This window comes from Megalobrama amblycephala, linkage group LG16 (genome assembly GCF_018812025.1).
Source record: "Megalobrama amblycephala isolate DHTTF-2021 linkage group LG16, ASM1881202v1, whole genome shotgun sequence".
Lineage (NCBI taxonomy): Eukaryota > Metazoa > Chordata > Actinopteri > Cypriniformes > Xenocyprididae > Megalobrama > Megalobrama amblycephala.
The window spans coordinates 38,427,322-38,451,299 of NC_063059.1; the positions used below are offsets into that span (position 1 = coordinate 38,427,322).

Sequence of the window (23,978 nt, forward strand, 5' to 3'; positions counted from 1 at the left end):
GGTCAGCAAAGTTTCAAAGATCAAGGTGCATACAACGATAAATGGAGTTATTTTCTCCCAAAAGAAAGAATCGATTCTGAACTGCCTGAAATGAGTCAGTAATTCCAGTCTTACTTCCTGCACGAACCCTACGTAGGTTTGTAACAGATTTCCATAATGGTCTTCTTTGGCCATCTATTTTGACCCTCAAACACTGTAGTTGTAGCTAAAGGCCTGCACACACCGGGACGAATATCGCACGCGTTTATCGCACGCGTTTTTTGAGACGTTTTTTGTGTTCATACCCAAGCGATTTTCACTGGCGATGCGCAGAGTGAACGTGCAAATTCACTCCCTGACAGTATGTGGCGCTTGTGCTTAACGGTAGTGCAAATAAACATATTTATGATATTAATAAAAAGTTAAAGAAGATAAAAATGCAGATATAAAATGGCATATATATATATATATATATATATATATATATATGACATATGAGAGATGGTAATCAGAAACGGTAGTGCAAATAAGTCACAATGACAGTAGTGCAAGTGAACGGTAGTGCAAATAAACATATTTATGAAATAGACATTCTCAACTATATTTCTTGAATGTAAAAGAAAAAAAAAAAAAAACAGCAAAAATACAGAAATAATACACATCTATTGGTGTGGCCAAGAACTGGCAGAGCACCCATAGTGTGCGTCTCAATCAGCTCCCTAGTTCACTAGTCAGGGCACTGATCAGAGAGTCGGCCACATTCATTTAAATGGTATACTGATACACGACCTAGGAAGCTAGGGAGCTGATTGAGACGCAGGGATAGTTTGTCGTGGTCTTCCTCGTCTACTTTCTCTTCGTCATCTTGTGTGCTCGGCAAGACTGTTTTGTGCTTGAGTGCCACCAAGTCGTGTTTTACTGTAACTTCAGCAGCTCCAGGCACGTGAACAAAAGCACAAATCTCATTGGTCGGCCAGTTTTTAATGCGGCGCGTCAAACCAAAAAAACGAACCCGAGGCGTTTTTTTAAAAAAATGACGCTTTTATGCCTCGCGCTTTTCGCATTGGTGTGCACACTCACATTGGCGCCCGTTGTTTAGTCACGAGGCGTTAAACGTCGGCGAAAATCGCGCGCGATATTCGTCCCGGTGTGAACAGGCCTTAAGACTGGAAGAGTTTGGTTCATGCTGTCGACATGTTGAGAAGACGCTGTTTTTTGCTCTGCGAAAGCAAATCCACTTTTGATGCACTTCAAAATGGTGAGACTCGTGCTCGAATTGATACGGTAAAACTGACGCCATTGTTACTGTTTGGATCACTGTGTATCATGTGCCGAGGAAGATCCGGAGCTGAAATACAAATGTGGTAATGGGCATTTCGTTTCTGACACGTGCTGTAAGCAGTTGACCAATCACAACAGACTGAGCCATCTGACCAATCAGAGCAGAGCAGGCTCTTGCAGAGGAGAGATTTAGAAAGACCGAATCCTTGATCGAACCATTTCAGACACTGTGAGAAATGAGGTGATGCTGCAATGTATATTATGAGAAAATGTAAGTGTTTTTTGACCTTGGATGCGTGTAAACCTATTGTAGGAGACTCCAAAATAAAATTAGGAGCCTTTAAAATAGCATAAAAGGGCACTTTAAATGCTTGATTGTGACATCAGAGAGCACTGTGTTGATCTGTGTGCCTCATTGTGACATCATAGGCCTGTGTTTTGATTTCCAGAATGTACACAGTCAATATGAACAAAAGGTTATTATTACCTGGTCTGACAGAGTCTGTGGTGAAGAGTAGCCGATTCTACAGCCGTGAGCAAAACACACCATCTCAGCGCTCAACTCTAACACATGAGCCAGTGGAAGGTAGCCAATGTATGTGTCATCCTCACTGCAAAAACAAATACGTCAGCTGTCTATTTAATATAAATATCAGGTTTTAAATTTAAAACCAGAGAATGAAAAATAAAATGTTTTTATATCTGCAACATACAGTATCTAGTCAGTAAGACTGATATACTATTCTATTCAGGAATTTTCCACACATCTTGTATAAAGAAACAACAAAATAAAATCATAACAGAAATATAGAGTTCAGACATTGATTATTATGAAATCTACACTACTATTCATATTTTATTCAGCAGGGATGCATTAAATTGATCAAAAGTGACAGTAAAGACATTTATAATGTAACAAAAGATTCTATTTCAAATAAATGCTGTTCTTTGAACTTTCTATTAATCAAAGAATCCTAAAAACAATGTATCACAGTTTCCACAAAAATATGTTCAACATTGATAATAATCAGAAATGTTTCTTGAAACATCAAATCATCATATAAGAATGATTTCTGAAGGATCATGTGACACTGAAGGCTTTTGAAATGGTAGTGTAATTTACATGAGGACCACTGACATCCAAATGGTCATTATTTTATATATATTTTCCAAATAATAAGAAAGTTTATTCTTTTGTTTTATTTTGCCTCATAAAAGTTTGTTTTTGCTGCATTTTCACTGTATTTTTTGTTGAGTTCACAAGATGTGTTAAAAACATCACACAAAGGCAAACAGACACACTGTTAGACAAACACAAAGTAGAACTGGACAATAAAATATACATGACATATATAATATGCAGTGCATGGCATAGAAATCCCTACAGAGACCCATAATTGTCACTGTTTTTTCTCTTTCTCACTTTGTTTATTTTATCCATAGGGAATGATTGGTTTTCTAAGAAACACTGATAAACATACAACGTCCACAAACACATTAGAGAATGCACATGGCTGCATGTGCACAGTTGATGCAAAGACATGACAGATTACAGGATGTTAGCATGGATGTTGTTTTCATACCCGAGGTTGGGAATTCTCTCGGCCATGCCGGTGATTCCAGCAATAATATTGCTGTGAGAGATCATGACTCCCTTTGGTACTCCAGTAGAACCGCTGGTGTACATGATCACGGCCACATCAGACGCACACGGAGGCTGTCTCTGCCTCGACACTGTGGAGAGATCAGAAATAAGTAGAAGTTACTACAAATGGCTAATTACATTCTGTAAATATTAAGGAATAATTATATTTATCACTATCAATCCATTTAGAAGGCATTAAAGGGGACCTATTATGCAAAATGTACTTTTATAAGGTTTGAACACAGCATATAATTGTAAAAATCCACCTACTCCTTTTTTATAATCCCCATAAATCATAAACAGTCTCTCCAAATGCACGGTTTCAGATTTCCCCATACTCTTACGTAAGAGTAGGAAAGCCCTGCTCATGACTGGCCACAGCAGTCCTCCATTTCTGTTTCCTTGCTGTAGCAGTTACAAATGTTCTGTTATTGGATGTACCAGCGAACATAAGAGTCTCCATAGACTCCTGGCATCTGAGCCACTGAGGACACTGTGGCTGAATTTCAATTATGAAGGAAATGTGCTGAAGAAAGTCGGTAAAGTGTTATATATTTGTGCAAATCTTTTTACGCCGGACTGCTTCTCAAACGAGGGTCAATTCAACGATGAGTTGAATCAACTCCACAGCAACTACATAAATTTATCCACTAACCATTCAGAAATGTCCAGTTTCATTCTAAAAGTTGTAACTTCTTCCTGAGTCTCTCTATCAGTGTCGACTCCGGTTTGAACAATGTAAGGCTGAACACCGTTACTGACAATCCTCATTTTGGCTGCATGAGATTCTCCAGCTTTGTTGTTGTTGAGCAACCGAAGAGAGAGCTGTTAAAGCTCCGCCCTCTTCTGTGTGTCCCATTTGCATTTAAAGGGACACACACAAAAACGGCATGTTTTTGCTCACACCCAAATAGAGGCAAATTTGACAAGCTATAATAAATGATCTGTGGGGTATTTTGAGCTGAAACTTCAGACACATGCTGGGGACACCAGAGACTTATATTACATCTTGTGAAAAGGGGCATAATAGGTCCCCTTTAATGCTTTTTACTGTGACAGAACATTACTTTAATCTCCTCAATGCTTATTTGTGACATATAGAGTAGTGCTTTCATCACATAATTGTGCAATTGTAAAAATCACAGATGAGACATTTGTACTCCTGAGTGTCCCGGTCATCCCTATACGCAAAGTATGCAAGTTGCGAAGGGCCCCTGAACCACCAGGGGGCCCCCTTGATCTCAAAGATGATTTAATACATAGGGCTGTGTTTTTTGATTTTGGCTTCCAACAATTATGAAACCACAATGCCACATTCTGTTCCTTTCCTTAAGGCAGTATGCTGTCGCCCTTCCTATGTAATATCCAAATCCAGCCGCACTTTCTTGATACTGAAAAAAGTGGCAATGAATGAATGAATGAATGAAGCATTTATATAGCTCTTTCCTATGTATTACTGTACACCCAAAGTGCTTTACAATCATATCAGGGGTTTCTCCTCATCCACCACCAGTGTGCAGCATCCACTTGGACGATGCGACAGCCACAGTACAATGGCGCCAGTGCGCTCACCACACACCAGCTGTAGACGGGGAGGAGAGAGAGTGAAAGAGCCAATTCAATGGATGGGGATTATTAGGAGGCCATGATTGGTATGGGCCTATGGAGGGAATTTGGCCAGGACACCGGGGTTACACCCCTACTCTTTACGAGAAGGGCCATGGGATTTTTAATGACCACAGAGAGTCAGGACCTTGGTTTAACATCTCATCCAAAGGACGGTGCACCCACTGCTGGCCTTACTAACACCTCTTCCAGCAGCTACCTGGTTTTCCCAGGAGGTCTCCCATCCAGGTACTAACCAGGCTCAGCCCTGCTTAGCTTCAGTGGGCAACCAGTCTTGAGCTACAGGGTGATATGTAGCTGCGAAAGTGTATTTAGCTGCGAAAGGGTATTTAGGCGAAGGTGGCTTTCTGAGTGCGCACTCAGAGACAGCGAAACATGGACAATTAGGTTATAGGCTACTTTAGACTTCAGGTGCGCGATGGGTGTCCAATCCTTCTCCTGAAGGACCACTGTCCTGCAGAGTTTAGCTCCAATCCCAATTAAACACACCTGAACCAGCTTATCAAGGTCTTACTAGGCGTACTAGAAACTTCCAGGCAGGTGTGCTGAGGCAAGCTGGAGCTAAACTCTGCAGGACAGTAGACCGAGTTTGGACACCCCTGGCTTAAATGGACAAATACACACACAAGAATATGTCAGAATGCTGTCTTGGTGAGTTTTTATTTAAACACATTCAGTCTTTAGTGAACATAAATAGTTATGAAGGTAATTGAATGCTTGTCAGTATATTAGATCTGTGCATTCGGTCTTAAAGTGATAAACCTGCCGCTGTCTATCATTTAATGTTAATCAAACAACAAAAGAAAATGAGAGAATCATGCACTGCTCGCTCTTAACTGAATAACTTTAGTAAATTTAATAAGAATTAGTGTATAATTAATTCATACTGTTAAGACTATGCAGTGTTTTATTTTTACATTTGATTATTCAATTTCTGTACAGTAGGCTATTATTTTTAGTAGGCTAAATTGTTTATTTCACATTTTTTCTATTGTATTTGTCCTACTGTTTGTAAATTTCTTCTTTGTTTATTGTATTGCTGTTTCAACTCACTGTTGTTTTCTGACAGTGAAACTGCTCTGAAATAACAGATTAAGGGGTTGGAGGTCATTTTGTGGTTTTTATGAACGCACTGACCCTTAAAAGTTTTGCTTAGGGCCCCCTATAGAAGTCTAGGACCGGCACTGCATCACAGAGCTTCGCACTGATCTCCAGAGTGTGTAAATCTAAAAGAATGATTTCCTACTACTTGCTAATTTACTTAGTTTACCTTCTAAAATGTACAGCAAAATAAAATGCATGGACGGAGATCATCATTTCAGTGTTTCTTTCAGGTTTTAACCCATTTTATCCCACCCTTTGACCCATACATTTAAATGACTTTTCCTATCATTGTGATTAAAATTCATTTTATACAGCGTTTAAGACAATTCAATATTAATAAAAACATGTATATTCACTACAGCAATTTCCTTGACTCAATTTTCATGACATTTAAGATGTTACTAATTCCTATGAATTTTCCAGGCCAGTTTTTAATCTGATTACAGTGATGTTTTTCTCAAAGGAATTTAAGAAACAAAACTGGTTTGGAACAACCAGTAAATAATGGCAAATTATGCTGTTATTTGGTGAAAAACCCATAATACTGGATATGAGGGGAGGATAGGTTGTAAACTTTAATGTATAATTGTTTGAAGTAAATTGATAAAGACTACTCAAGTAAAAACATAGTTTTATGTGTGAATGAATGAAATAAGATAAGAACAGGAAGTGGGGGTGAGATGTCAGTATCAGAACAGAACGTTTTAGCTTTCAAAATGAGAGTGCCATTTAAGCTGTTCCAAGATTTTAGAACCATAAATGTGGAACATGGGAATTCAAGTGTGTACATTTGTGTGCACAAGTGTGTTTTAATGGCCAATGTGGCTTAGCATTAGCACGCTGATACAGAACAGAGCGAATGTCATGTCGAGCTGAAGGAGGAAGATCAGCTCAATGTCATGTGAAGTCTGTGGCAGTGTGAGAAAACATGACCCAACGCACACATACACACTCTCCAGTGTGTGACGACAACTACTACTACCAGCTGTTGAGGGCTTCACAGAGAATTATAGTGGAGGAAGTAAACGGCAGAACGAAAGAGTCAGGGACACCCTCGACCCTGGCCTTAATTTGACACAGATGGAGGATTTCTCATTCACATGACCTGATGTGACCTCAAACACACACACTCACACACACACACACACACACACACACACACACACACACACACACACAAGTACCATTCTCAGGATGGGCCCCCAGTCTCTTCACAGCCGCCATGCTGTGGATACTGATGCCTCGTGGGTATTCAGAGCCGCTGTTGAACTTATCGTCAACGATGATGATATGTCGTAATCTCGGCAACTCCAGTAAAATGCTCTGTTTGTCAAAATACAGACAGACAAAAACATTAGTGCAAGCATTTAACTGACATAATGTTAAGTATTTCAGAACAAACTATAATATTATGTACAAGGGACATTGGGATTTGGCTGGGTCATGTAAAGTAGGCTGTGATATTGTTGGATAATAATGTTTTGTGGCGTCTGATAAGTCCAAGGGGTCAAGGTTTGGCTAGTTAGCCCCTGCTTTTAAAAGTTAAAAAAAAAAACATAATGGAGATATAATTAATTTTGAATTTTTATTAAGTGTTAATGAAATTATGTGGTTTTCATAATCAATTAACACTGTTTTTGTCATTTTTAACAAGATTTAAAAAAAGTAATTCGGTTTAACCAAAATCTCGGTTTTACCGAATGACGATATTTTCAAACAAAGCTAACAGGCTGATATCTAGCTAGCATAAGAACAAACAAAAATTGTATATTTAGTATAAGTTTTTAAAATATTACAACATTTTCCATGTTTTATAGCGGTTGTACCAGATGACCTGATGTTTCAGGACGTGTATGAGCAAGTGAAAACATGAATTTTTCAAATAGTTAAGAGAGAGTTAGTTATTTTGCCAATGTGTTCCTTTGCAGGTGTCTGAATGTCACATCCTGTCAAGTTAGTGACTTTTATATTGGTTACGCCAAATGACATCAAATGAAATTCATTTTTCAACACATTCTTTCTCATAACAAAGCAATGACTTCTACACATAATTTTAATACCATTTTGCACTATGTTGATATTTGATGTTATAAAATCATGCCAGAATAAAAAAATATATACATTTATTACTTTTTAAGATATTTTGATCACAAATGAAATGGCTGTATTGGCCTTTGGACGTTTAAACCGAATGACCTTTTGACACTTCAAAATCTTTAAAATACCTTTATATGTAGCAAAATATAATGAAAACCTTTTGGATTCAATAAAAGAGATCTAGTTGTACTACCTTACATACTTTGGATGTCATATCTTTGTTTTTTATTATTATTAAGGCCTTTGGACAAAAAAATGACCCGTCACGTCACTGACCGACATACAGTTACATTAGATGTTTTTAAAGTCATATTAAATAATATGTTTGATCTGAGTAAGACTAATTAGATTACTACATGAAACACTTTGTGTAGTGTGGTTTTTGACTGAAGGAACTACAGTCCAGAGTGTCTGATCACCTTGAGTTTGGTTTCCAGAAGTTCTTTGCTGGTGATTATGTGGGAAACTTCAGCTTCATTGAGTCCATGAGCAATAGCAGGACCACCCAGAGTAGAGTAAAGAGTTACCACTGTAACACACACACACGTTGGGTCTTCATGTTTTATGGGGACAATCCATAGACACAATGATTTTTATACTGTACAAACTGTATATTCTGTCCCCTACACTAACCCTACCCATAAATCTACCCATCACACAAAACCTTCTGCATTTTTACATTAAAACAAATACCTAGTATAATTTATAAGCTGGAGGAAAGGAACAGCTGGAGGACCAATTTGCAACTTATTAGGTCAATTGGCAACATGATTGGGTATAAAAAGAGCCTCTCAGAGTGGCAGTGTCTCTCAGAAGTCAAGATGGGCAGAGGATCACCAATTCCCCCAATGCTGCGGTGAAAAATAGTGGAGCAATATCTGTTAAGGAGTTGAAAAAGGATTGTATTCAGGTGATTCTAAGTCTCCCGCCTTCCTCTTGGTGTGTCGATCAGAACACAGGAATGGATCAAGGCAATCAGATTAAATCAAAGGGGTTTATTGAACACTGAAGATTTACATAAGTGGCAGGTTGAAATTTGTGGGTAGTTTGGTACTACAATGAAACATTAAAGAAATAATCAACATCATCTTGACTGTTATATAAATTAAATCACATTACACATCAAATTCCACTGTAAAATATTATAGTATACATATCTACAGTATAGAGTATTAACTTTCAGTGGAAAAATACTATGCAGTATACCGCTGTCATCATTTATGTAAACATAATCGGCACGTTGAAACCGAAAGTGTCCGTATACTGGAATAAATATTACCCAGCGCACTATACAGTCTCCCATATAAACTGGACATGAATAACATAGTAGATTGTGACATGAATAAACATATTCGGAACAGGGTGAAGATATCACCATCTACAATAATGTCATTGTGAAGACACAGCGCGTGAACGCGCCAAACGCGCTAGATTGCTTTAACACTGTTCATTCAGATTAACTCAATAATAATGGAGAAATGCAAAATTGACCGTAATCAAATACTATGATTAATAAAGATTATCAAATGATTAGAATGGGTACTCACAATCAGTCATAGACGCCACAATAGCACACAAATTGAGGTTATTTCTCTCAGTCTCAGCAAGTTTGTCTCCCGCTTCATTTGACTGCGTCATAGATGATGATTGACAGGTACAGCCCCGCCTTTCCAACAATATCAGAAAGGAGTTTCTCAGAGAAAAATTGCAAAGAGTTTGAAGTTATCATCATCTACAGTGCATAATATCATCCAAAGATTCAGAGAATCTGGAACAATCTCTGTGCTAAGGGTCAGGCCGGAAAACCATACTGGATGCCCGTGATCTTCGGGCCCTTAGACGGCACTGCATCACATACAGGAATGCTAATGTAATGGAAATCACAATATGGGCTCAGGAATACTTCCAGAAAACATTGTCGGTGAACACAATCCACTGTGCCATTCGCCGTTGCCGGCTAAAACTCTATAGGTCAAAAAAGAATCCATATCTAAACATGATCCAGAAGCGCAGGCGTTTTGTCTGGGCCAAGGCTCATTTAAAATGGACTGTGGCAAAGTGGAAAACTGTTCTGTGGTCAGACAAATCAAAATTTGAAGTTCTTTTTGGAAAACTGGGACGCCATGTCATCCGGACTAAAGAGGACAAGGACAACCCAAGTTGTTATCAGCGCTCAGTTCAGAAGCCTGCATCTCTGATGGTATGGGGTTGCATGAGTGCGTGTGGCATGGGCAGCTTACACATCTGGAAAGACACCATCAATGCTGAAAGGTATATCCAAGTTCTAGAACAACATATGCTCCCATCCAGACGCCGTCTCTTTCAGGGAAGGCCTTGCATTTTCCAACATGACAATGCCAGACCACATACTGCATCAATTACAACATCATGGCTGCGTAGAAGAAGGATCCGGGTACTGAAATGGCCAGCCTGCAGTCCAGATCTTCCACCCATAGAAAACATTTGGCGCATCATAAAGAGGAAGATGCGACAAAGAAGACCTAAGACAGTTGAGCAACTAGAAGCCTGTATTAGACAAGAATGGGACAACATTCCTATATCTAAACTTGAGCAACTTGTGTCCTCAGTCCCCAGACGTTTGCAGACTGTTATAAAAAGAAGAGGGGATGCCACACAGGGGTAAACATGGCCTTGTCCCAACTTTTTTGAGATGTGTTGATGCCATGAAATTTAAAATCAACTTTATTTTTCCCTTAAAATGATATATTTTCTCAGTTTAAACATTTGATATGTCATCTATGTTGTATTCTGAATAAAATATTGAAATTTGAAACTTCCACATCACTGCATTCTGTTTTTATTCACAATTTGTACAGTGTCCCAACATTTTTGGAATCGGGTTTGTATATAAAATAATGTAAAGGTGCACTCAATAATTTGCCCCTGATGTCTGAGCATGCAGTTGTGTAACTGTGTCAGTTATCAGTAGCAGCAGCTTGCATGGCTGTGAAAAGTTCAGGATGAGGGCATACAAGCACAAGCCAGAACACACACAGTAAACAAATCTAATCATGCACATATGAATAAATACTGTATACACTGGCTCTACACACATTTTTGCACATGAAAAATTGTTTCAAACAATGTGCCTTTACTTTTGTGCTCATACACAGATATAAACACACACTGACAAAAGCACACTGAGAACATAGGGGGTCTGTGAGCTGCGTTCAGTGACATCATAAGTCTGCGTCACTGCCTGAGGGCGCGACACTTCAGCCGTGAGACACAAACAGAAAAGAGATCACCACGGAAACATCAACACGCACACACATGCTAATAAGCTTAAATGTGTAAGAGCACACACACACACTCACATTATCTGACATAAACACGTGAAAAAATGCATGTTTGCAACATATGAACACACAGCCACTCTCTCTTACACACACAAACACACAGGCCGGATGACAGCAAGTACGTGAGCATCTGATGTTGACAGAAACACCAGGGTGCAGAAGTCAGCCAAAATGACCCAGAAGTTTGAGTGTGTGTCTGTGAATATATTATGTGACAGACAAGAGGGGGTGAATCTCATGATAACATGTCTAAACAAATAAATAAAGTTATATAATATAATAATATACATAATTTTATTAAATATTAAAATTATATGATATAAAAAATTATATATATATATATATATATATATATATATATATATATATATATATATATATATACACACACACACACACACAAAATGTATAATATATAATACATTATAATACATACAGTACAGTCCAAAAGTTTGGAACCACTAAGATTTTTAATGTTTTTAAAAGAAGTTTCGTCTGCTCACCAAGGCTACATTTATTTAATTAAAAATACAGTAAAAAACAGTAATATTGTGAAATATTATTACAATTTAAAATAACTGTGTACTATTTAAATATATTTGACAAAGTAATTTATTCCTGTGATGCAAAGCTGAATTTTCAGCATCGTTACTCCAGTCTTCAGTGTCACATGATCCTTCAGAAATCATTCTAATATGCTGATTTGATGCTCAATAAACATTTATGATTATTTTCAATGTTGAAAACAGTTTTTTTAATCCTTTTTTTTTTCAGGATTCCTTGATGAATAGAAAGTTCAAAAGAACAGCATTTATCTGAAATACAAAGCTTCTGTAGCATTATACACTACCGTTCAAAAGTTTGGGGTCAGTAAGAATTTCTATTTTTATTTTTTTTGAAAAGAAATTAAAGAAATGAATACTTTTATTCAGCAAGGATGCATTAAATCAATCAAAAGTGGCAGTAAAGACATTTATAATGTTACAAAAGATTAGATTTCAGATAAACACTGTTCTTTTGAACTTTCTATTCATCAAATAATCCTGAAAAAAAATATTGTACACTAATATTTTGTACAATTGTACACATTAAATGTTTCTTGAGCAGCAGATCAGCATATTAGAATGATTTCTGAAGGATCATGTGACACTGAAGACTGGAGTAATGATGCTGAAAATTCAGCTTTGCATCACAGGAATAAATCACTTTGTGAAATATATTCAAATAGAAAACAGTTATTTTAAATTGTAATAATATTTCACAATATTACTGTTTTTTACTGTATTTTTAATTAAATAAATGTAGCCTTGGTGAGCAGACGAAACTTCTTTTAAAAACATTAAAAATCTTAGTGGTTCCAAACTTTTGGACTGTACTGTATACACAATTTAATGTGTGTGTGTGTGTGTGTGTGTGTGTGTATCTATCTACCCATCTACCTATCTACCTATCTATCTATCTATCTCAAATATATATTTGATTTTGGGGTGAAATGTGACTTGGACATGATCTTGACAGGTTTTGTGAGATTTACCCAAGCGAGTGAATGTTTTTTGTGTGTGTGTGTGTGTGTGTGTGTGTGTGTGTGTGTGTGTATGTGTGTGTGTGTGTGTTTAGGGATGGCCTCAGAGCTGAGAAAAATCACGTCGCCATCAGACACTTTAGAGGAAAATGAGAGAAAAAAAAAGGAAGGCAAGGAAAAGAGAGAGGAGGAGGAGGTGGGGAGGACGGTGCGTTTATATAACAGCAGTGCAATGAGGACAATCTGACCTCCATACAAAACACACACACAAACCTCTGTATTAGCCCCATGTGTGTCATAAACACACAAATATGGAACAAATCTGGCTGTAGACTTGCATAAATGTGCGGGGTGAGATGTGCATGTTTATCTATTTAATAACAGCAGTGTCACACTGTGCACCTACTGTATGTATCATGTTGTGTTTTCTATGATACATAAAGTAAAACTGACTACAGCTTAGAAATACTACAATTCGGTCATTCCTGAAGAAATGTGCGAACTCTTTAAAGAACATTTTTAATGCTGAAAGAATCATGTACCAACTTAAGAAACCTAAACAGCCAAAAAAACAGTTCTTGATAAGAAGGACCTGAGAGATGTTTTTTTTGTTTTGCACGTGTTTGTGTGACTCACATGGGAAGTTGTACATAAAACAGGCTTGCGCTGCTATGATCCACTCCACTCTGGTCTCACAGATGATGGCAATGTTTTTCAGAGGTTTCTGTCCTAAAGCAGCCAAACCGCTCCCGAACGCTCTCACTTCTTTATACACCTGATCATACGACATCCAGCGGTACTCTCCCAAAATCACCTGCAGAGAAAAAGAGTTTGAAATTATTTTGTGTCGAGCTGGTCACCTGTTCAGTCCTTCAACTTTTCACCCACTGCCATTGTATCAGGCTTTACAATTTTACAAATCAACAGCTCCTCCTATTGGTTCATTAGATAGTCACAATTCATGGAGAATTTAGAGAGATCATATTCAACTTATTTAACATATTCAAAATTCATTTCTGAAGCATTTTGTTTTAGCTCTTTTTTCAAAAGTTCACTTACAACTGCTATTGCACTGGTATATATGGAAGCTTGTTTTCGCAATGAAATAAAAAATATAAAAAGGTAATTGTGTCTTTTTATCTCACAATTCTGACTTTTTTCCCCTCAGAACTGCGTGATAATTAGTCAGAATTGTGAGATATAAACTGGCAAATGAGTGTTATAATGTCCAATTGTGAGGGAAAAAATACTTTTTCTCAGAATTGTTTATATCTCACAATTAATTTGATTATATCTCACAAGATTATATAACTCACAATTCTGACTTTATAAGTCTTAATTCTGAGAAAAAAAGCCAGAATGGCATGATATAAACTCACAATTGCGAGTTATAATGTCAGAATTGCAAATTATAAAGTCAGAATTGCATAATATAAAGTGATAATTGTGTTATCAAGTGAGAATTGTGAGATATTAAGTCAGAATTGTGTTATAAAGTCAGAATTGTGAGACATACTTTATATCTCACAATTCTGACATTATAACTTGCAATTGTGAGAAAAAAGTCAGAATTGAAGGATAAAAAGTCGCAATTACCTTTTTTATTTAGTGGTGGAAACAAGCTTCCATAGCTATATAATACCCATGCCTCTTTACAAGTATTGAAGTGTAAAATTTGTCATTGACCTTTTGAGCACAGCACAAATTAACTTAAAACTTCCTCCACAGTCTATTTACAGTATAACATTTATAGACATTTATATATCAATGCCTGTTCAGTATTCAGGAACTTTGCAAGGAAGTTGTCATTGTTTTTTACATCCAAAGAATATCTGCTTCTTTACAAAATAATAATACTCTTAAAGGTACAGATATAAAAGCAGCCTAATTAATTCATGTGAGGATGGAAAATGGTCCCTTCAGGAGAAAAGTAAAATGCAACAAAAGTGCATCAGGTTTGTGTTTTGGATGTTGCTGTTAAGTATTCAAGCCAGAATAGTGAACAAATAGAGCGCTCTCTTAAACAATGTTAGAACAACAATTCAGAAAGAAACACGCAGCAGTTGTTTGGGATGCATAATCAAGGCCTTCTCATCTTGCACAACAGCAGCACATGTTTGGCAGCTTTAGTTGAGTAACAGCAGTAACGCAGGAGAATTTTATTACTATATGAGCTGCTCCAGCACTGGACAATAGGATTACCATCAGAACTGAGAGATCATTCACATGCTGCAGGTCAGTTAGTTACAGGCCGGTTGATTTAAAGGGGTCATGGCATGGAAAACAGGATTTTCTCCATCCTTCTGAAAACAGTTTAATGTATTATGTAGACACACTGCCACACAACACAAAACAAAACTCCCTTATTAGTCCACTCAGACCATTTATTAAAACTAAGCTGCAAAAGAAGCACGTAATACAGAAGTAATCACATTTATGACATCAGCTCATTAACTTATGTTTGAAATATATGTTTGAATATACACTATCAGTCAAAATTAAGATGTTTTAATATTTTTAGTACTTATCAAGGCTGCATTTATTTACCAAAAATACAGTATTATTACAAAACATTACAGTTTTCTATTTGAATATATCTGTAATTTATTAAATGAATGACTTTTATAGAGCAAGGATGCATTAAATTGATCAAACGTGACAGTAAAGATTTAAATAAAATAAACGCTATTCTTGTTTTGAACTATTCATCAAAGAAGCCTGAAATAACATACATCACGATTTCACAAAAATATTAAACTGTTTTTAACACTTATAATAAAAAAAGAACCATTATTAATAATAATTGATAATTGAGCAGAAAATCAGCATATTAGAGTGATTTCTGAAGGATCATGTGACATTGAAGACTGGAGTAATGATGCTGAAAATTCAGCTTTGATCACAGGAATAAATTACAGTTTAAAATATATTCACACAGAAAACAGCTCTTTTAAATTGTAATAATACTTCACAATATTACTGTTTTTACAGGATTTTGATCAAATAAATGCAGCCCTGGTGCAAAAATATTTAATAATAATTGTAATTAATTATTTCAAACTTTTGTAGTCTACATTTACTATAATTTGCACCCAAATATAGCATATCCTAGGCAGCATGCATTTAATTTAATTCAATACCTTAAATAGAATATTTTTCCTTAATTCATAAGTAAATTCAGTGTTTTTAGCATGTTTTCAATACTAATCCATTGGCGGATGACTAGTCAACCATCTCTAAGGTGAGAAATATTCATAAAAACTACACTATGACTTTAGGTTTAACTAACAATATAAGTAGACATCATCCAAGACACCATCCAAGAGTTTTGAAGGGCCAAAGCATACCATGGACTTTCAGGTGATACACACCTTCTTGAAGACTCTTCCATCCTCCTGAGTCTCGTCTTCCTCGCTCAGCAGCTCTCTGGTGCCAAGACAGTCCAGGTCAGGATGGCGACATACAGATGATTCAAACACCCGATCGAGTGTGTTCACCCCGGGCTGTAGGCACGACGCCAGCGTCCTCAGCGCTGCGACATCCCGGTAGGGTCCCGACGGGTGTCCGCTCACGGAACGGCCTTTCACCCTCCGCGAGCACTTGGAGAGCGACTGCGATTCGTACGATCTCAGCAAAAGGTACGGCAGGTAAGAGATGAGAGAATAAAGCCAGACCACCAGTCTGAATATGATGACCACTACTGGACTCACATCCTGCTCCAGCCTCATACTGACAGAATAAAATAGAAAAAAAAAATACAAACAGTGAGGGAACGTTATGATGTCACTTCCTCTTCTTCTTTTGTTTCTTCTCCACTGCGATGTGTCAGTGAAGCCTCATTTCTAAACGAGAAATACAAGCAGTCAATCTTCCTGTTAAACACACACCAACACCGAACATCATCAGAACATTCCAGTGAAGATCATGGGTGATTATTACGTGTTAGATGGAAATTTCGCAACTTTGACTCATTTGACCCCATCCACCTCAACAAAGAATCATGGAACCATGAGAGGAGAGTCAGATTAGAAAGTGGTACAAACAGAGGTGTGTAAGGTCTGACTCTCTGCCCAGATTTCTGCACAAATCCAAAAGCGGGTGAAAGGTGACATCAAACTAAGCATGTGCATGAGTTTTTGTGAGTGTGGGTCAGGGTTATTTTTGTTAACTAAAACTAAAACCAAAGAAATATTTTTAATTCAAAATTTCAACAAAAGCTATAATAACAATATAGCTGCGAGCAGCAATTATCTGGGATAAAGCACTTTAAGGCCTTTAAACACATGCGTAAAAAGGTATTATGTTTTATTTAGCAAACCTGTAACCATCTCCATCGTAGATGAAAAAGACCATTTACAGCCAATACAGGCAATTTGCCATAGGAAATATATAGCTTTTAAAGCTTTTTAACAGTTATCAAGGTTGAGTCAAAAACCTAGGACTAGTTCGCCAAAGTTGGGTTTTGAAATAATCTCTAATATTTAACAAACGATTCGGTGGGCAGCGGCCGTCCTAGAGGCAAAGTTGCTCAGAATGAGGAGTTCTACCATGTGGTATGAATATTGTGGGCATGTGTGAAAAATCGCACTATACACAATCCTTTACACACGTGAGAAACACGAAGGCGCCTCCTGGTGGCTGTTTTTCCCCCCAAATTTCTCACAGGCATCTAGGACCATGAATCAAACAGACCCAGTGAGTTTCGTTCTGATCGGCCTCCATTAACCTTGTCTGATAGCTGCTCAAAATTCATTGGCTGATGGCAGACATGTTTTTGACACCACGGACAAATACACTGCATGCCAATTTTCAAGTCAATCGGACTAATGGTGAAGTAGTTTTCAGTTTTTTTTTGATGTTATAGTGCCACCAAGTGGCCAGTTGTCACATCTTTTTTCACACGACACAGAATGAGCTCTTACATAGGTGTGCTGAGTTTGGTGATAATATCTCATTCCATTCACAAGTTATAGCCATTTTAGTAAAAGTGGCTCCACCCACTTCAAATGTTTTGGTGGCCCTTGGAGACCGTGAATCGAAATTTCAACTTTTTTTTTTGATAATTATTGACAATCAGACTCCAGAGAATGTAGCTGCACTGGTTTGGTTTCGATCAGGCAAAAAACCTAGGACTACTTCGCAAAAGTAGGTTTTTCAAAAAGGATTCCAACGATACAAGACACTTGAGCCTACGCCTAGCGGTTTAGGAGTTACGAGCAATTTCGTACTTTTCACCACTGTAGCGCCCCCGTCAGGCTGATTGGGGCGAAACATTGATGATGTTGTAGGTGGTGTGAGTACTACCAGCCCTCAAAGTTTCAAGTCTCTACGACTTACGGTTTGGTCTGCCCGATCACAAGCGCTACGCACTTGAACCCCTAATAAATCCATGATAATGCACTCTAAATAAAGAGCCAATCAGATAAAGGTATAGTTCACCGAACTATGAACATGATTTACTCACCGTCAAGCCACCCTGTATATGACTATCTTCTTTCAGACGAACACAATTGGAGTTAAAAAAATCTCATTGTTCTTCCTTTATAATGGTAGTGAATGGCGCTCCTGATTTTGAAGCCCAAAAAAGTGAATCCATCCATAATAAATATAATCTACACGGCTCCAGGGGGTTAATAAAGGCCTTCTGAGGCGAAGCGACTGGTTTTTATAAGAAAAATATCCATATTTAAAACTTCAAAATAAAATAACTAGCTTCCGCCACATGGCCTACGCAAATCTACGGAAGAGGATTAGGGCCAAGCAATAATAAAAAAATAAAACCATCTCGAGATTAAAGTTGTTAAATTTAGAGAAAAAACTCATTAAATTTCGAGAAAAAAGTCGAGATAAAATGTTGAGAATAAACTCATTACATTTCAAGAAAAAAACTCGTTAAATTTCGAGAAAAAAGTCGAGATAAAATGTTGAGAATAAACACGTTAAATTACGAGAAAAAAAAGTCGTTAAATTACAAGAACAAATTCATTAAATTATGAGAAAAATTTTGTTAAATTAGGAGGAAAAAAGTCGAGATAAAATGTTGAGAATAAACTCATTAAATTATGAGAATAAACTCTTTAAATTATGAGAATAAAGTCATTAAATTACGAGAAAAAAGTCGTTAAATTATGAGAACAAATTCGTAATTTAATGAGTTTATTCTCAACATTTTATCTCGACTTTTTTCTCGAAATTTAACGACATTTTTCTCATAATTTAACGAATTTGTTCTCATAATTTAACAACTTTTTTCTCGTAATTTAATGACTTTATTCTAAACATTTTATCTCAACCTTTTTCTCGAAATTTAACGAGTTTTTTCTTGTAATTTAATGACTTTATTCTCAACATTTTATCTTGACCTTTTTCTCAAAATTTAACAAGTTTTTTCACATAATTTAACGACTTTATTCTCAAAATTTTTTATTTCGACTTTTTTCTCGAAATTTAACAACTTTAATCTCGAGATGGTTTTATTTTTTTATTATTGCTTGGCCCTAATCCTCTTCCGTACAAATCAACTTGCGCCAAGATAAAATATAAAATAAAAAGAGACTAAAATAAAAAACCTGAAAATATAAAAATAAAAGTGAATACAAAATATTAGTAAGAACTATAATAGTAATGAATATAATGAATAGTGAATATGACATGAATCTGTAGTATTGTGTTTGGGGAAGTGGGGGTTTGTGTCACTGGTTGGAGCTGTCCCAGGTCCTGAAGCCATCCAGGTTCCTAAATTAAATCCTGTTTATTCTAATAATAAGACTGACTTGTTTGACATTTAATAAACACAGACGAGGTGGATCATCTACCCAGGGGTGAAAAAGCATAATCTGCCATGGCAACATCAGCATAATAACACAAGGGATCAATACATCACATGGCTATTTTTGCCATATTGTGACATCACAACCAGCCGCCCACACCACTTATTAGAACAAAGTGATGCCCATGATTATAAGCACTATCACATAAGAAATATAAATACACTCTTAGAAACGAATGGTTCGATGGGGTTCTAAACTATAGGGTACTTGACTAAATTTTAAAAAACGCTTAATGCCAAAAAGGTTCTATATAAGGAGAAATGACTGCATAATACTTTCATGTTTAATGGGCTAATTTTTTTTTTTCTAGTGAATATGTTTATGAGCTGTTTAATTCATAAAATTTAAGAATTAATTAAAGGAAATTAATTATATAAGGTATAATTATATAAGGTAACCAAGTTTTAAATGTTGTTTAAATGTCTATGTGGTGTTTTTAACATGCTTTAAAAGGACAGTTCATCCAAAAATGAAAATTCTATCATCATCACAATCAAGTTGTTCAAAATCTGTATAATTTTCTTTGTTCTGTTGAACACAAAGGAAGATATTTGAAGAATGTGTTAAACTGAACAGTTTTGGGGCACCATTGACTTCAATAGTAGTTTTTTCCTACTATGGTAGTCGATGGGGGGCGAGATCTGCTTGGTTACAAACATTCTTCCAAATATCTTCCTTTGTGTTCAGAAGAACAAGAAATTTATACATGTTTGGAACAACTTGAGTGGGAGTAAATGACATAATTTTCATTTTTGGGTATCCCTTAATGGATAAAATTACTGACTACAGGGGGACTTTAATAAAAAAGCCATAAAATTATCTCATTATGGGAACCCCTTAAAAGGTTCTATATATGAAATGCCTGACAGAGCCCTTTAAGGCCCATTTCCACCAAGGACGATAACTATAACAATAAAGATATAGTTTAAAAAAATTGTAGAATATAACAGTCGACACCACAACTATAAAGATAATGGCACATGGAAATGATGTGGTTGGAATCACTTATTTAGCTGATGAACAAAAACATTGACAGCCAATCTTTAAAGAGCTGGAGCATTAATGAGGCAGACGGAAAAACTGCAGCGTGCTTAGAATAGACAGAACAATATCGTCTGCTGGTTTGGAAAATAATATAGTAGCTATATGGAACTTTTCTTCTAAGAGTGTAAAGCTGTATTACCTCACTCCTCACTGCTGTGAGTGATTATTGTGACATCACAATACACATTATTCTACACAGTCAGAAAAATAGAATACAACATATATGATCATAAACGGTGTCGAACAGTAAACTAAATGAATAACCAAGATGAGTATTACAGTCAAAGAATCCCCAGCGTATGCCTATATGCACAACAGATCAAATATCCAGGAATACTTCAAAGGTACTGTATCATGGACACAACGCCCCCCGAAAAAGATCTGCAGAAGCTATTCCTGCTGATGTCATGTATTATTCACACTCATCAGTGTCTGTAAGGCCGAGGACGTTCATCTTTTCAAGCCTCAAATATCCCTTTCATACATTCTCAAGAACTCATGAATAACTCAATGAATGTCAGCAAATGAATGACAATCCAAGATCCTCCACTGCTGCCCAACTCTGCTCTGTTATCCAGAATTTAAAGTTTTCTAATTAAGGTTTTGTTATTTTCTCACCCTCGGGTCTCATTATTTGTTTTCTTCCTGAGATGTTAGGCAGAATGTCTGAGCTTCTGATTTCCATACAATGAAAGTGGATGATGATATATTACTTTTTAATTGTCAAGCTGCTAAAAGGCAGAAAAAAAGCACCATTAAAAGTTGTGTGTACTATTGCTTTGTACACTGTACATGTACAATACAATAGCTTTGTGTGAGAAACACTATAATTTAAGACATTTTGTCATGCATAATGTAAGACTTTTTGTCTTAAAATGGTATTGAAATGAAATCGAATTGTTATTTTTGGGTATATTCCTTGATGTCCTGGACATATTTTTAGCCTCTCTTTTTTTCCTTCCTCGTTCATTTTTCTGTATCTTTTCCTGAGCATTGAGTGAGTCACAGCTGTTTTCTCAGTGTAAATAAAGCAAGAGTTATTCAAGCTCAAGTCTGAAAGCTCTTAACCAACAGGGAAACAGCAAATCTAATGCGGCATATAAGAGCATTGCACAACAACATAAGCTGAATATCGTGGGTCTGAAACAGAGTGCTCTGTATTTATGATGAAAATGGTTTTGTGTGATAAATCTGAAATCACTGCTATTCATTATGTGAAGAGAGGCGAGATTTACTTCCTCTTTCCAATGAAAGGATCATTGTTTGATACCACCAACACTCGTACAGGATAGAAGAAGAGGCTGAGCGAGAGAAACAGAGGGGAGAGTTGCCATTGTGTCATGTTCTGTAAAGCAACACTGTCTGCTTTACTGTGCAACTTTGTGCCCTATATGAGCATCTGTGGCCCTCATCTGTGTGTGTTTTCTGCCGTCAGTGTCTGGCAGTGTGAAATAATGCACTTATGACGTTACTTTCATGACAATAAAGCACATTTTCCACCCAAATCCTGTCAAGAAACAATTGTTTTTTTGTTTTGTGCTTTTTAATAAAATGTTTGCATTACTGTAATGAGAATTAAACTCATTCAATTTCAATGAACGCTGTTGACTTCTGGCAACATGAGCATAATAAAAAACATTTGTTGGAATGGTTCTTAGTGGTAGTGGCATTCAAATAATGACAATTCAAATCTTAATGGACCATTCTTTATGCAAAAAATATATATATATCGATTTCAATTTTTTGGGATAAAATGTGATACATTTTGTTAGTTTTCATGTGATTCACTCATCACGAAACATTTGTTTATGCTACAAAAACAAAACTAGAGATGCACCAAAATATCGGCCAATAATCGGTTTCGCCAATAAAAGCAGGTATTTCCACTATCGGCTATTGGCCGATTGTTTAAAAACAGCTTAAAATCAGGGATAATTATATCTTGTCAATCAAAAGGGGGCGGAAAAACGAGTCAGACTGCAACTCATACTGTGTGTGAAGAAAATCTCTCATGTTGAATTTAAAGGGATAGTTCACCCAAAAATGAAAATTTGGACTATAAGAGTAAATAAAACACAACAGATGTGGATTTGTCTGTCGTGTTTTATTTACTCTTATAGTCCAAGTTCCCGCTGACTTGCATTATACCACTGACAGACGGCAGCGTTTGCCGTTAAAAATCATCAATTGTGTTCTACTGAAGAAACAAAGTCACCTACATCTTGGATGCGCTGGGGGTAAGCAGATAAACATCAAATTTTCATTTTTGGGTGAACTATCCCTTTAAGGCTTAAGTTAATGCGACAATAACACATTAATAGTTAAAAAAAGCAGCATTAAAGCAGGCTCTATTTGACCCAATAAATCACCAATAGTTTAAACCAGGGTTGCCAGGAACACGTTTTTTCCTTACACCAAACATTATTTATAGCAAGTCTCCCATATACAATAAACAGCTTTGTTACTTCTTATACAACATACAAAATACAGTACAACTTACCAAAATGAATCATGTCTCATGTAATTGTTCAATAAGTGTTTCGACCAGCCTTGTGAACAAAAGGGCTGCAAGATTTATCGCACGAATATGAAAAATAAAATTTGAAATCGCGCTTAAACGCGATTCTTAGTGCGATTATTTTTTTATGCACAGCTTGTTAATGAAATATGGCTCCAAATGCTAATCCATCTGAAAGCACTGCGAGTTATTAAAAAGCAACACGCGTCAAACATCTTTCCAGACATGAGAAGCATTTACTAACATCGTGTCCAACAAAAGACAACATTTAATAACATGTTTTTATTCCAAACTCACTTCATAATGACAGTTTAGCATCTTTCTGTGAGATTATGTGGCTTCTTACACAGAGTAAGGCAGTCGTGTGTTTATTTGGAGTTTCTGCGCAAGAGTGCCCTCTGGCTTTCAGATGGAGAAGCATTTACTACTGATCACAGCGCCGTACAGCTCTGACAAGCTACACATAAAATAATCGCAGCCTTTGCCAAATCGCGTGCGAATTAATTGCAATAAATCGTGCAGCCCTAGTGAACAATGTCCCTTAACGTGGCATACTTGGGTAAAGTTGGTTTTATATTCGCACATTCTGACATCCGTATTTAATAGCCTTGTTAATCACACTACATTGGACATTCAGTGGACATTCACAAGTAAATATGCCATTAAAACAATACTTGCCTATTTTGATCGACTGTGAAAAATGTTGTAAGTTGACAGTCGTTGGTTGTCAATATCATGTCGCTGCTTAAAATTCGCAAACATTAATTTATTGCACATTTATTGGAAAGTCTGAATTTATCAGAAGTCCGAATGTGCGAATATAAAACCAACTTTACCCAAGTACGTGGCATTAGGAAAGTTATCCAATGTTCATAGTTTGTTAGTTAGCTATAAAAACACTAGAGAGGAGCTTATGTACTGTTAATATATATGTATGAATAAATTTGCCATGAAGACAAGTGCTTATGAAAACTACCTTGTGTGCAACTGAGTTGCATATAAACATTTCAGT

The 23,978-nt window shown here is 36.5% G+C and overlaps 2 protein-coding genes across 5 annotated transcripts in view; one reads left to right on the forward strand and one right to left on the reverse strand.

Moving 5' to 3' along the window:
• Positions 1-23,978, forward strand: part of LOC125248560 (NACHT, LRR and PYD domains-containing protein 12-like) — a 1,264,817-nt gene that overhangs the window by 986,620 nt on the left and 254,219 nt on the right. The gene's annotated exons all lie outside the window — the stretch shown is intronic.
• Positions 1-23,978, reverse strand: part of acsl3a (acyl-CoA synthetase long chain family member 3a) — a 38,518-nt gene that overhangs the window by 12,300 nt on the left and 2,240 nt on the right. For 2 of the 4 annotated variants that reach the window (XM_048160575.1, XM_048160576.1), the window contains exons 2-7: positions 15,946-16,303; positions 13,211-13,388; positions 8,152-8,261; positions 6,820-6,958; positions 2,844-2,994; positions 1,748-1,871 (exon numbers count right to left, since the gene is read on the reverse strand). In XM_048160575.1, the coding sequence (XP_048016532.1) occupies positions 1,748-1,871; positions 2,844-2,994; positions 6,820-6,958; positions 8,152-8,261; positions 13,211-13,388; positions 15,946-16,302 (1,059 nt within the window). In that variant the 5' untranslated portion in view covers position 16,303. Of the gene's footprint in view, positions 1-1,747; positions 1,872-2,843; positions 2,995-6,819; positions 6,959-8,151; positions 8,262-13,210; positions 13,389-15,945; positions 16,417-23,978 lie in introns of all 4 variants that reach the window. The other 2 variants (XM_048160578.1, XM_048160577.1) reach the window with 1 other exon arrangement.